Below are 12,636 nucleotides of genomic sequence, written 5' to 3'. Positions count from 1 at the left end.
GTAGGGGGCGGTGGTTCGTATCTCAGTAACCCAGACGACTGATGAGAATAGTAGCAGCCACAGATGACAAACTGTGCCATGGAAAAGGTGCCTCTAACATACCTAGCAAACTGGGATAAGGTCCTGGTGCTCCAGTGGTTTGGGAGGCCTTGTCATCCTGCAGGATGCTCCATGGCTACTGCTGCCTAGGGCCTTTGTTAGGGGATGTCTCGGGAAGCATAGCATCATCACATTCCAACTTTATGACCTCACAGAGCAACAGGTAGCAATGCCTTGGTCAGTACCCTTCGTCTCCTAGGGATTTAGAAACAGATATATGGGACGCATAAAAGGAGAGGACTGTATCATTTTCAAGATTTCATGCTGCCTTTTTAGTGCTTATTTTTTTCTAGCACTTCCTGTGAATTATGTTCATTCTAATCTTTCCTAGGTCAACTGTACTCATGAAATGTGAATAAATTCTAGCCCGCCAAATTTTAACAAAAGAGTGAAGACTCTTAGGGAGCATTAGGAATCTATGAGGAGTTTCGGTTGATGGGTAAGAGAGTTCTTTACCAGTTTCCTATCCCTCAGAAACTAAGTAAGAAAAAGGAGGCCGCCTTTGAAATTAAAAGCCTGCTTTCAAGATTGAAGTGGGTGTATTGCTTGGGTAGGGTTGCCATAACCAGCTGCTCCATAGCAGGTAGCTTCAACAAATGTTTTCTCAATCTTCTGGGGATCAAGTCAGTCATCAAAGAATCCACAGATTTGTTTCCTTCTGAGGCCTGCTTGGGATTGTGACCAGTCATCTTCCAGCTTTGTCTTCACGTGGTGACATCTCTGAGTTGCCTGCCTGGTCTCTTTTTCTTATAAAGCACCAGTCCTGTTAACCCAACTACTTATTTAGGGGCCCTATTTCCAAATGAGGTCAGAAGGAAATTATGTGTTACTCACATTTGACTAACTGCAACGGACAGAGAGTTCGGGTTCAATATACATTTGGAGAGGATAAAATTTGTTCTAAGGTATTGATTTTCCTCTTTCCACTTGGTACTGATGTATATTCTGTATATACTTCAATATATACATACATATCTGAATATACATAAGTCTGTGTCCCCAAATTCACCCAACTAGTCGGGTCTACCCACCCCAGAAAGCACCTGGTTAAGAAAAATGGGTTGTGCAGGAGTAGTACAGATGAAAACAAAATGCAAAATTTATTACCAGTCTAGACATCCTCCCCACAAAGACATAAGCAAAGGGATTTTTATTATTATTATTACTGAATAAGTATTAAGACATAATTGGAAGCACATGATAAGCACACTACTAAAGGACTGCAAAGACAAAAGCTTTACTTTATTTATTTATTTTTAATTGGAGGCTCATTATTTTACAATATTATATTGGTTGGTTTTGCCATACCTTGACATTATACATATATCCTAGCAAATCAGTTCATTACAAATTTTTCAAAATGGTAAACTACTTACCTCAAGTAGACCTGATGACAACCTTTGTCCTCAGTTCACCTGGTAATCGGGGTAGCCATCAGTGCTTGCTAATCTGCTTTACACAGAGAAGGGTAAACTTTTCATATTTTATGAGAGAATTTGGATTTGGATTGAGGCATTCTCTCTTCCACAGAACTGAGAGCTAAGCTATTACTGTTAACAAATACCCTTGGACACAATATAGTGAGGCCAAGCAATATCAAAGAGTTGGAGTTTAAAGCAGAGAGGTTCTTATTGCAGGGCAATGCAAGGGAATGGATGGCTTATGCCTTTGGATATCCCAAATTCCTCCAAACCTTTCAGCAAAGTTCACTTACAGGAAAGGTGAGTGAGGGGTGTTTTTAGCTGTTGCATACTTCTTGCTGTTAGATCCTCTGCTCTTGAGGTAAGGTCACTGTCAGGTAAACCTGCTTCCATAGATTTTGAGGGAAACAAGTAGAATTCCCTGTTCTGAAAGGAAATGTTCCAAGTTTGATTTTCACCCTGAAGGGCCTGGTTAAGGGGAGGGGTCCCAGTGCAGGCTGGTTGACCTGTCTGGGAGCATTGCAGCACCCAGAACCCAGTCTTGGTCGTCTCATCAATGCCCAGTCCCAGCAAAAGAGGCAGCTATCAGTTCTCTGGGCCCTCCTCTTACCACAGTCCCCTACCCTGCCCCGCCTTTCTCAGTGACCTGGGAGTCAGGTTCCCAACACGCAACTGGCCCTCAGTCTCCTCCATCTACAACAATCGGAGCTTGGTCCCATAGACTGTGACCCATGCAGATTGCCACACCCATCAAGTCATGCAGGCAGGGATCGGAGAGGTTGGCTATTGCTTTGAACCCCGGGCCAGGCAAGTCAGTGGCTCTAGCAAGGGACCTCAGCAAGACACAGCCTTTAGCCTTCCCCATGCTCTGCAGCTCGCTACCCATTCCAAGGCCAGAGGACGCTGGGCAAAGGCTGCAATGTATCTTTTACTACACCCTGCTGAGAGACTGAATGTTCATGGCATTGGTTTGTGAAGATTTTTGCCATACATCAAAACTAATGAGCCATAGGTGTACATGTACCCCCACCCCCCCACCCCCAATCCTCAAGCCTCTGCCACATTCTTCCCTACCCTCTTCTGGGTTGTGCAGAGCACTGGCTTTGGATGCCCTGCTTCATGCATATGAAAACCCGATTGATGACTTTTCCTACATGAAATACATGTGTGTGTATATATATATATATATAAATATATATATATATATTTCACTAGTGAAAAAAAATATATATATATATATTTCACCTGTGAAAATATATATATATATATATATATATATATATTTCACCAGTGAAAATATGGGTGCAGCATTTTCTATATAAAATAGGATATCTGTATTTCATGTTTGATAATCTGTCTGTATAATATTTCTTCATGATATATGGAATCTTGTCTGTTATTCATATGCATATCTGTGCACACTTTTTCCCACGTGAATGTGGAATTCTGTATATTTTGCATATGAAAATTTCGGCATACGTTTTTCCTGCTTGAAGCATGAAATTTTATACATTTCCTACTGAAACTCTCAGTGGGAGAGGGGAGGAGAGGGTGAGATGTATGGAGAGAGTAATGTGGAAACTTACATTACCTAATTTAAATTACATTAAACTTAAATTACGCAATGGGAATTTGCTCTGTGCCTCAGAGAACTCCGCATCACTCTAGAGGGGTGGGATAGGGAGGGTGACGGGAGGGAGATTGAAGAGGGAAGTGACATATGTATAAATATGGATGATTCATGTTGAGGTTTGACCCAACACAGCGACATGCTGTAAAGCAGTTATCTTTCTATTAAAAACGAACAAATTAGGGGAAAAAAAAGAAAGAAAGAAAGAAAGATTTTCTGACATGAAGTATGTAATTATCTATTGCTCAAATATGAAAATCTGGGGTGAATGTTTTCAGTCATTAGTTATGAAATCTGTCCATTTCACAAGTGAACATTGAGGTGTAGATTATCCTTCATGAAATTTCATGCTTTTTACATTTCACATGAAAAATATTTGGGCACAGATCTCGATGTAAATATGGAATACTCTATATTTCATATAGGAAAATATGGTGCTGTTATTTCCACACTAGATGTGTAATTTTCAATATCTCACATTAGAAAACCTAGGCACAGGTTTCCCTGCATGAAATATAGAATACATTATAAGAAAATCTGGAAAATTATTTTCCTGCATGGAATGTTGGAATTCTCTGTGCTTAACCTTTGCGAATATAGACATCCATCTTCCAACGTTAAATATTAAATCCTCTACACTTCACATATTAAAATATTAGCACAGGATTTCTAGACATAGATTTTCAAATGTGATATATGGAATTCACTTATGTTTCATGTCTGCGGCTTTCCCAAATGAAATATGAAATTATGTTTATTTTACCGACAATAATTTGAGTGTAGATCTTTCTGCTATAATTGACATACGGAATTCTGTATATTTCATATAGAAAAATCTTGATTAAGATTTGTCTGGCAAAAAAATATGCAATTTTCCTTATGCTATATTTAGAAATCTGGGAACAGATTTTCATACACAACATATGAAATTTTTCATGGTTCATATATGGAAAACTTGTCTCAGATAGTCCTACAAAGATATGGCACTCTCTATATTTCACATATGAAAACACAGGTGACAATTTTCCAACATGAAATGTGGAATTCTCTATATTTCACATTTGAAATCTGGCCACCCACTTTCTACAGGAAATAGCAAATGCTCTATACGTCACATATAGCAGTCTCTGCTCAAGTTTTCCTACATGAAGCACTGAAATATATGTATATCACATATGAAAGAGTGGGTGCCAACTTCCCTATATGAAATCTGGAACTCTGTATACTTCAGACTCCAAAAGTGTGCACCAATTTTCGCATTTAAAATATGGAATTTCGTATATTTCACAAATGAAACTCAGAATGACCATTATACTCAATTAAATATTGAATTCTCTATATTTTACATATGAATACCTGACGAGGAATATTTGACATGGAAATATGCATTTTGTGTTCACTTGACATTGCAAAACCAGGGTACAGATTTCCTTAGAAGACATATGAACTGTATATATTTCAGATATGAAATGTTGAGTGCAGCTTTTGCACAAGAAACATGGAATTTTCAGTATTTGAAATATAGAAATCTTACTTCAGATATTTGCATATGAAATAGAGAGTCCTTACATTTAATGTATAAAATCTGGACACTGAGATTTTCATAATGTGTGCAATTTGCTACATGTCACATATGAATTGCCGAGTATAGATTTGCCTACATGAAATATGGATTGTTCTGTATTTCCCTTATCAGAATATGAGCACAGGGTTACTTTCTGAAACATGGAGTTCTTCATATTTCACATTTGAAAATATGGGTGTTTTTTTAATATTATTTCTACGTTAAATATGTAATGAGATAGATTTCTCTATATTTCACATTTGAAAGTCCAGGCACAGATTTTCCTGCATGAAATAGGGAATATGATCTATAGTGGAATGAAATATAAAACTGCAGACACCGGTTTGATTCCTGGCTCGGGAATATCCTCTGGAGAAGGCACAGGTTACCCACTCCTCTATTCTTGTGCTTCCCTGGTGGCTCACCTGCTAAGGAATCTGCCTGCAATGCAGGAGACCTGCGTTTGACCCCTGGGTGCAAAAATCTCCTGGAGAAGGGAGAGGCTACCCAATCCAGTGGGGTCTCAAAGAGTCAGATATGACTGAGTGACTCTCAGGTTCACTTTTCTTTGAAATCAGGGGTTTCCTCCTTGGTTCAATGGATGAAGAATCTGCCTGCAATGCTGGAGACACACAAGATGCACGTTCAATTCCTGGGTCAGGAAAATCCCCTGCAGGAGGGGCAACTCACTGCAGTAGTCCTGCCTGAAAAATCACAAGGACAGAGGAGGGTCACAAAGAGTCTGACACAATTGAATGACTGAGCATTAATTGAAATCTTAAATCGTTAAGCTTCCTGCTTAGGGAGCAAGAAGAAAATGGGGGGAAAATGTAACGGAGGCAAGAGATTAGGAACTCAAGGCCTCAGGGCATACACATTACCAGTCCCAAGTGAAGAGGAGAGAGAGAATGGGGCAGAATAAGTACTTCTGGAAAGCATGCCCCTCAGACCCTTCAAATATGGCAAAACATGCGAATCTACACATCCGCTTAACCTGTGGCCACACTTCCCCCTTCCTGAAGCCCTTGTTCCTTCAACACCACTTGGGGGCTCGGATAGTGAAGATTCTGCCTTTCCGTGCAGGTAATCTGAGTTTGATCCCTAGGTCAGAAAAATCCCCTGGAGGAGGAATTGGCAACCCACTCCCTACTTTTCTCCCCTGGGAAACCTGGTGGATAGAGGAGCCCAACGGGCTACAGTCCATGGGATTGCAACGAGTCAAGACCCGAGCGAGGGACTATCATGTGACTTACTGAATCCTCTGGGTAAGGTGCCTGGCCCATGATTTGGTATGCAGTATGCTATTATTAACTGATCATGCACCCCCTTTCACTGGGCTACAGAAGGTCGCTGAGGACAAGAATTCTTTAACAACTTTCTCTTCACAGAATGGCGAACCCTTTCCGTGAGTCATGCTTTACTTAAATTCATGAAGATGTTCTGTATGGGTAACGTCTGTTTAATGACCAATGCCAAAATTCATGGGGAGAGGTAAAAATCAGTTCCCTTCATTCATGCAGTAGTGTTTAAAGAACACGTAACAAGTCAACCCCAAATCTCTCCTGACAGGAGAAAAATTTCCTGACGTGCATTCCCACAACTTTTTTGCCCTCTGTGGTCCTGATTAATATTCTCAATTCAACCAGTGATCTTCTTGCTCCTTGGGCATTTCTCTAAGTGTGTGGGTATTCTTGTTTCCAAATGTGTGTCACTGTTAACTATACCTGCAATAAAGCATTTCTTGCTGTGCACAAAGACCATGGGACTCACTTAAAAAGTCACAGTTGAAGATGGTGGAAGTATTTCTTCCAGGAATGAAAGGGTCAGATTCACAGGCAATCTAACGAAGATACAGAAACTTAAAAAACAGGAAAATAAAAAACAAAAAACGAGTGAATACAAGCAACACGAGGCATATATGTTGAACAGGGATATGCAAATACTGAGACAGCAATGGCAACAGAGCTGTGCATATCGGCACATGCATGGGTACAACATCAAAGAGACAAAGGCATAGGCAGACCCACAGGAAGAAACATCACCTCACATTCAGAGAGTGCCAGTTCATGAGGAAACACAACGGAGATGCCCAGTCTTCATTCTAAACAAAGGAAAACATGAACACATCCAGAGACCAGGAAATAAATGCAGCTCGGGGTGATTGAGCCAGATGCTCATGAATTCATCAGTAATCCTAAGAGTTTCACATGCGTTGATATTCAGTGGAAGAAAACCTTACACAACACGGCCAAGTGTGCAGTCAACTCTAACAGCACATAGACTTTAGGGCCCAACTGAAAGCCCTAAAGAGCCTGGGACACAAGTCATGGCAAGTTTCCAGAGAATGACAATCAAGTCAACCACCCATGATTAAGTTTTACTAACCGATCCATGAACCAGCTTTGCACTCTTCACTCCGGGACAGGTTAGAGCTGAAGTTACCCCTGGTACTGATGAAGCACTGGCAGAAAATATTAGGCACTGGGGGAACCTGTCCCAAACGTTTCTGGTCTTTTAAGTTCTTTACAAAACCTTAGTAAAATGTGCATAAACATCGTCGAGTCCCTAGAATGAGTCCAGTCTAAGGTCCCACAACCCATGCACTGATATGCCATCTCACACCGACTGCAGGGTTATTAGCGTTTGGTTTGTGTTCTGTTTTGTGTTTAACTAGCACTGAGAAAGACAGGTACCAGCCTGTGGGAGCCCACGGGGTCTTTGAAGTTTACAGATTAAGTAAGAAGACACATTTCCACAGTGCTTACTGCGCTGATTGTTTGGACAGCACCCAGAGAAGGCCAAGCCTTGACGTCTAGAGCCTTAGATTCTCCTCTGTAGAAGGGGCAAACCTAGGGTACAGATATTCAAATGCAAAAGCTGGCACTGAGGAGGAGATCTGATTCAGGGCACCTTGAAGGGCACATCCATAAACCCATGAACTTTGATGTTCAACCCTGACCCTTTGCCCTGGAAAAAGATGTTGCTTTAGGGAGAAAAGTTATGGAGTGATAACTCCATGTGGGACAGAAATATCACCCTCAGGCATACCCATGTTGGAGCCATTGTATCCAGGATGAGAGGAGAACACGGTGGGACAAATGTTGAACTTCCCCTGCACCATTTGTGCCAGTCTGTCCTTTGCCCCGTCCAGAGGTGGACGGGTTTCCAGGAAGCAGTCATCCACTTGGCAAGGACCACCCTAAGTTCACCCTCACCATTGGCCCTTGGCCCACGGATAGTGGTGAAAAAGGCCCAAAAGAAGGACAGGTCCCTCGTGGTTGAAAACAGTCTGTGCCGAGCCATTTAGTAAGGATGAGACACTGTCACCAGAGGGTTCGTGAGACAAATGTTGATATTTCTGCACCTTAGCTTGATAGAGGGCCTTGGGCAAAGAGCTTACACCGATCTGGAAAATGGGATATTAACAACTGAGCCATGGAATATAGAGTGCACGGCTGGGTAGGCTGGCCTTTGTCTGCTTAACATACCCATTCCCCTCTCTTCTGCCCCTGTACGCTTTGTGCTTAATCTGGATTCCTGGGGAAAAAAAAAAAAAAAAGAAGAAGAAGAGTTCACGTATATTGCTCTTCACAAAAAAAGAAGAGCTCAAACATACATTGCAGGATCTGTTTTTGTTTGCTTCTCTGTTTCCTGGCAGATTTTACCTTTTCACTTGGTCACTTTTGCCAGAAACTAACATCTTCACTGCCTTCCCACCATCTCTCTCTCTCTCTCCCCTAGGCCACAGCCCCTCCATATACCTTATACTCCCATTCCCTAAGATGTTGCCTGGAACCCTAGCTCTGGGAAGGTGACTGTCTCAGCAAAAGACCACAAGGAGGCTATCTGGTTCACAGTGAGTTGAATGTTAAGGCTTTTTCCTTGTTCTGTACTCTTAAACTGTCTGATGATATCCAACAGAGAGGATACTTGGGGTGCCACCATCGAACGAAATTAAGTTCCACTACTTCAATCCCTGGTCCTTGTTCACCACATCCTTTCCATGAATGTGCAAAATGACCAGGCCCACAGTTAACAGCCCCTGGTCTTCTTTCTCCTTCATCCCCAACCCCCGCCCCGCAGGACGAACTGCGTCCTCTGACACACACCCAAGTATGTGTATGACTTAACCCCCTCTGCAACTCTCCATGGACTGGTAATTCCCACACAGTAGACTGAGAAGCCTACATGGAGCTGAAGTATTTGTCCTGAGGACCTGGCCAAAAATACAGAGACACATACGGTCAAGGCTGTTTATTTATCTTTCAGAATTATTTCAGGTTGACTGGTGTCTCCCTCTCCATCCGTTTCACCACCAGACCATTCTTCGTTATTTTCCGGTGCACGAGAACTATGCTGGCCATTGATCTTCTTGTGAAGCAGCTTCTTAGGTTTTCTATTTTAGGTAAAGTAGGACGCTCCATCATAAGTTTCTCAAAACTGAGGGGAGACGGGGGGAATGTTCCTTTCAAAACAGACACAGAGACAGATATATAAACCTATCCTCTCTGAACAATCCTAAAGACAGCTTTACTCTTTCAAGTCGGTTCCCAGGAGAGAGTCTGTGATCTTTCACATTTCCTATAAGCAAATACCAAAAAGCATGTACCCCAATCTTCACTGTAGTACTATTTACAATATCTAGGACATGGAGGCAACCTAGATGTCCATCAGCAGATGAAGGAATAAGGAAATGGTGGTGCATATACACATTGACATGCTACTCAGTTCTAAAGAGGAACACATCAAAGTCAGTTTTACTGAGGTGGAGTGAACATGGAGCCTATTACACAGAGTGAAGTAAGTCAGAAAGAGGAAAACAAATGCTGCATGTTAACACACACCTATAGAGTTTAGGACCACGTGGGAGGTACTGACCATCCTACATACAGGGCAACAGATGAGACACAGACATAGAGAACAGACTTTTAGATTCAGTGGGAGAATGTGAAGGTGGGATGATTGAAGATAATAGCCCCGAAACACACACATTACCAATGTAACACAGATGATCCGTGCGAGTTTGATGCACGAAGCAAGGCACCCAAAGTCAAGCTGTGGGATAACCCAGAGGGATGGGGTAGGGAGGGCGGTTGGTGGGGGGTGGGGGCGGTTCAGGAACTGGGGGACCTTGTGTAAACCCAGCCATAGGTTTACACAAGGTCCCCCAGTATGGCAAAAACTGTCCAATTGTAACTATCCTCCAGTTAAAATAGAGAAAACTCCATAATCCTGCACAATGGCCAGTATTTTCAAAATGATTGTGGCCGGCGAAAAAGATGCAAAACAAAATTAGCAAACAAGTGTGATGATGAAAATGGAAGCAAATGATGGTCACAAAAAAGACTCACAGACCTTTGTGGAAAGGGGACTTCATAAGGAATAGTAGGTGGGACCCAATTTAAGAGGAACCTGAGGGCAGAGTTGTTGGGCATGGAACGACAGCTCAGAGATGTGCAGCTGAGTCAGATTTAAATCGGAGTGACTTTGGACTGACCAGGCCGCTTCATCTACCTCAAGCCTCCCTAGTTAGAACCTGGTTTTCACACTTTCTGTCTCATGCTGATGCCCTCATGCCCTGGTGTCACTCTGTATTCCATGGAGTCTCAATTTCTCCACAAGTGAAATAAGTGACCAAGGCTCCTGGAAAACACTTATGTCAGTGCCCAGCCCCTGGTAGCCTCACTTCTTGTCCTCCCAGTACCTCTCGTGGTGGAGCCTTCCTCCTCATGTAGTACTGCAAAGGATCTGGCCACAGATCCTTAACGATGATCTGCCAAGCAAACGAGCAAGGTCAGCACAGGGCTGGCCAGACCCCGGGCCCTCCCGTGTGCCGCCAAGAACTCCAACATCAACTGCCAATTCTGGCCCAGTGCCCCAGTGGGACCCCCACCTCGGCAATCTTGCCAGATCCTGCGAAGTTATGGTCAAAGAACCAGTTGAAGAAGTTAATGCCGCTGTTGTGGTGCCTGTGGCTGTATGCCTTACGTTCAAATCTCTGGTGCCACTGAATTGGAGTGGAATGAGATGCTCGGTATCCTGCAAGAAAAGGAGTATGGCAGAAAGACCTAAATCACCTTCCAAGTTCAACCTACCCCTTTCTGCCCCAACACCCCAAATCCAGTGAGCTGCCTCTTACCAGTGATGTTAATGAGATACTCCTTAACAATCACTTCATTCTGGAAATACCTGTTCTTCCGAAAAGACAATGTGATCTTGCAGCAAAGAGTGGGATGCCTGATATCCTCCACCTGCCAGGACAAAGAGTGGGGGGTGGGGGGGTGGGGGGGGTGGCGTGGGAGTGGGGTGGGTATGAAACCCTCTTTATAGAAGAGCCGTGCTTTCCTGTTTTCAGGGATATATCATTTCCCCTGCCCTCCCCATGCACCTCCCTTCCACAATTATCAGTGTCCCCTGCCTCACCTTTAAGTTGGTCATGTAGTTAAGTATGTCTTTGTCTTGTTCACTCATCATGACTGACATTCGGGGATGGTTTATAAACTGCTTTAGGTCAGGGAGCCTGCAGATGCGCTGAAAGAACAAAGCCTGCCTAAAGAGCAGCCTTGCATTGTCTGACTTCAACTTGCTACTAGTTAACTCCTCACATCTCTGTCCACACAGACTGTGTGAAGGTCCAACAAGCCCCAAGGCTACGCCTATCAACACAAAGAGGTTCTGTTCCTAACAGGAAGGTCCCAAGCTCCATCTCAGCCTCCTAAGAGTTAGCTTATTTCTGGAAAACAAGCACTCCTAGCTGCAACTAGCATGAGCACTTACACACTGCAACATCACCCCCAAATTCATTCAGCTTTTTGGAGAAGACCTGCATTCCAGACAAGCCTTGTCTCTGAAGCGTCCCTGGTACTAATGATAATTCTTACTGGGACCTCTGCAAGTAAAGCCCAAGTATCAATTATTCCTGCTAACTAAAACAGAAAGGACATCACCCGTCATATCTGGCCGGCAGTCAATACCCATCAGCCAATAAATGTATTTTGTACCAAAACTGCCAGATCTGTAAACTGCTTTCGCAACAGCCCAGGTAAAACAAATTCCACAAGTACCACACGAAGGATACAACTTTGACCCAGAAGCCACGGATTCCCTGGATGATGGCGCTTCTGCGTTCCAGATGCAGCTTCCGCCTCTGACAGTTCTTGTCTTTCAGCCGAGAGTGGGCCCTTTGGGCTTTCTTATTCACAGGATCCAGCTCCACCTGCAGGGCTGCCAGCGCCTCCAGTGGGGCCTGGTCACTCAGGGCTCCGGGCCTTGGATGTTCCTGGCCCTGCTCCTCCGGCTTTCCCTCCCGCTCCTCTGAGGACACCTGATCCGGCTCCTCGTTTGCCACTTCCACCAGCAGCTGGAACCGCTGCCCGATCCTCGCCACCTCTCCCTCCTCCAGGGCCGCGGCTTTCTCTACCGCTTCCACCCTGAACAGGGCGGCCTCTTCGCCTGATGTGCCACCTGGGACCTGCATCGCCTCTGCCTCCCCCACCAGGAAGACAGGGCCCAGGGCCCCTGCCCCGTAAAGACTCGGGCTCACAACCAAACTCCAGGATCCGGGGGAGCTCCCAACTTCCTCTGGCCCCGTCTCACTCTCCATGTGGCCCTGGCCGTTGCCCCGAGCTGCAAAGTAGATAGATAGGAGAGCACAGCAAGTGGCCCGCACAGCCCGCCCACCCGCTGCAGTCTACTCCACACCGGCAACTGCTTGCTTGCCAACTGACTACCGGCAGGCAAGGGCAAACACGCATGCGCAGAGCTTTCTGACGCTACGCACGCGGGTAATACGTTGGCGGGAGGCGGCAGAACTCTATATCTTGACCACCAGACCTCATCACGAGCCAGTCAAATGGAATTCTAAAGGTGTTTGTCACGGGACACGCCCCTTGGAATTCTGGGCACTCTGGCAGTTGGTGAAC

The 12,636-nt window shown here is 44.2% G+C and overlaps 1 protein-coding gene across 1 annotated transcript; it reads right to left on the bottom strand.

The window, feature by feature from the left end:
* Nucleotides 1-7,615: 7,615 nt before the first annotated feature.
* Nucleotides 7,616-12,317, bottom strand: LOC129557918 (testis-specific Y-encoded protein 3-like). The gene is made up of 7 exons (XM_088834505.1): nt 11,793-12,317; nt 11,138-11,215; nt 10,854-10,965; nt 10,608-10,753; nt 10,401-10,487; nt 7,930-8,120; nt 7,616-7,697 (listed from the first exon to the last, which is right to left on the bottom strand). Exons 1-7 carry the CDS (start codon nt 12,315-12,317, stop codon nt 7,616-7,618), a joined length of 1,221 nt encoding a protein of 406 aa, XP_088690631.1.
* Nucleotides 12,318-12,636: the final 319 nt, after the last annotated feature.

The sequence above is a fragment of the Moschus berezovskii genome, chromosome Y (assembly GCF_049115385.1).
Source record: "Moschus berezovskii isolate FMDL1 chromosome Y, NW_MosBer_1.0, whole genome shotgun sequence".
Lineage (NCBI taxonomy): Eukaryota > Metazoa > Chordata > Mammalia > Artiodactyla > Moschidae > Moschus > Moschus berezovskii.
Note: the sequence above shows the minus strand (reverse complement) of the source record. Positions and strands in the feature narration are given on the sequence as shown.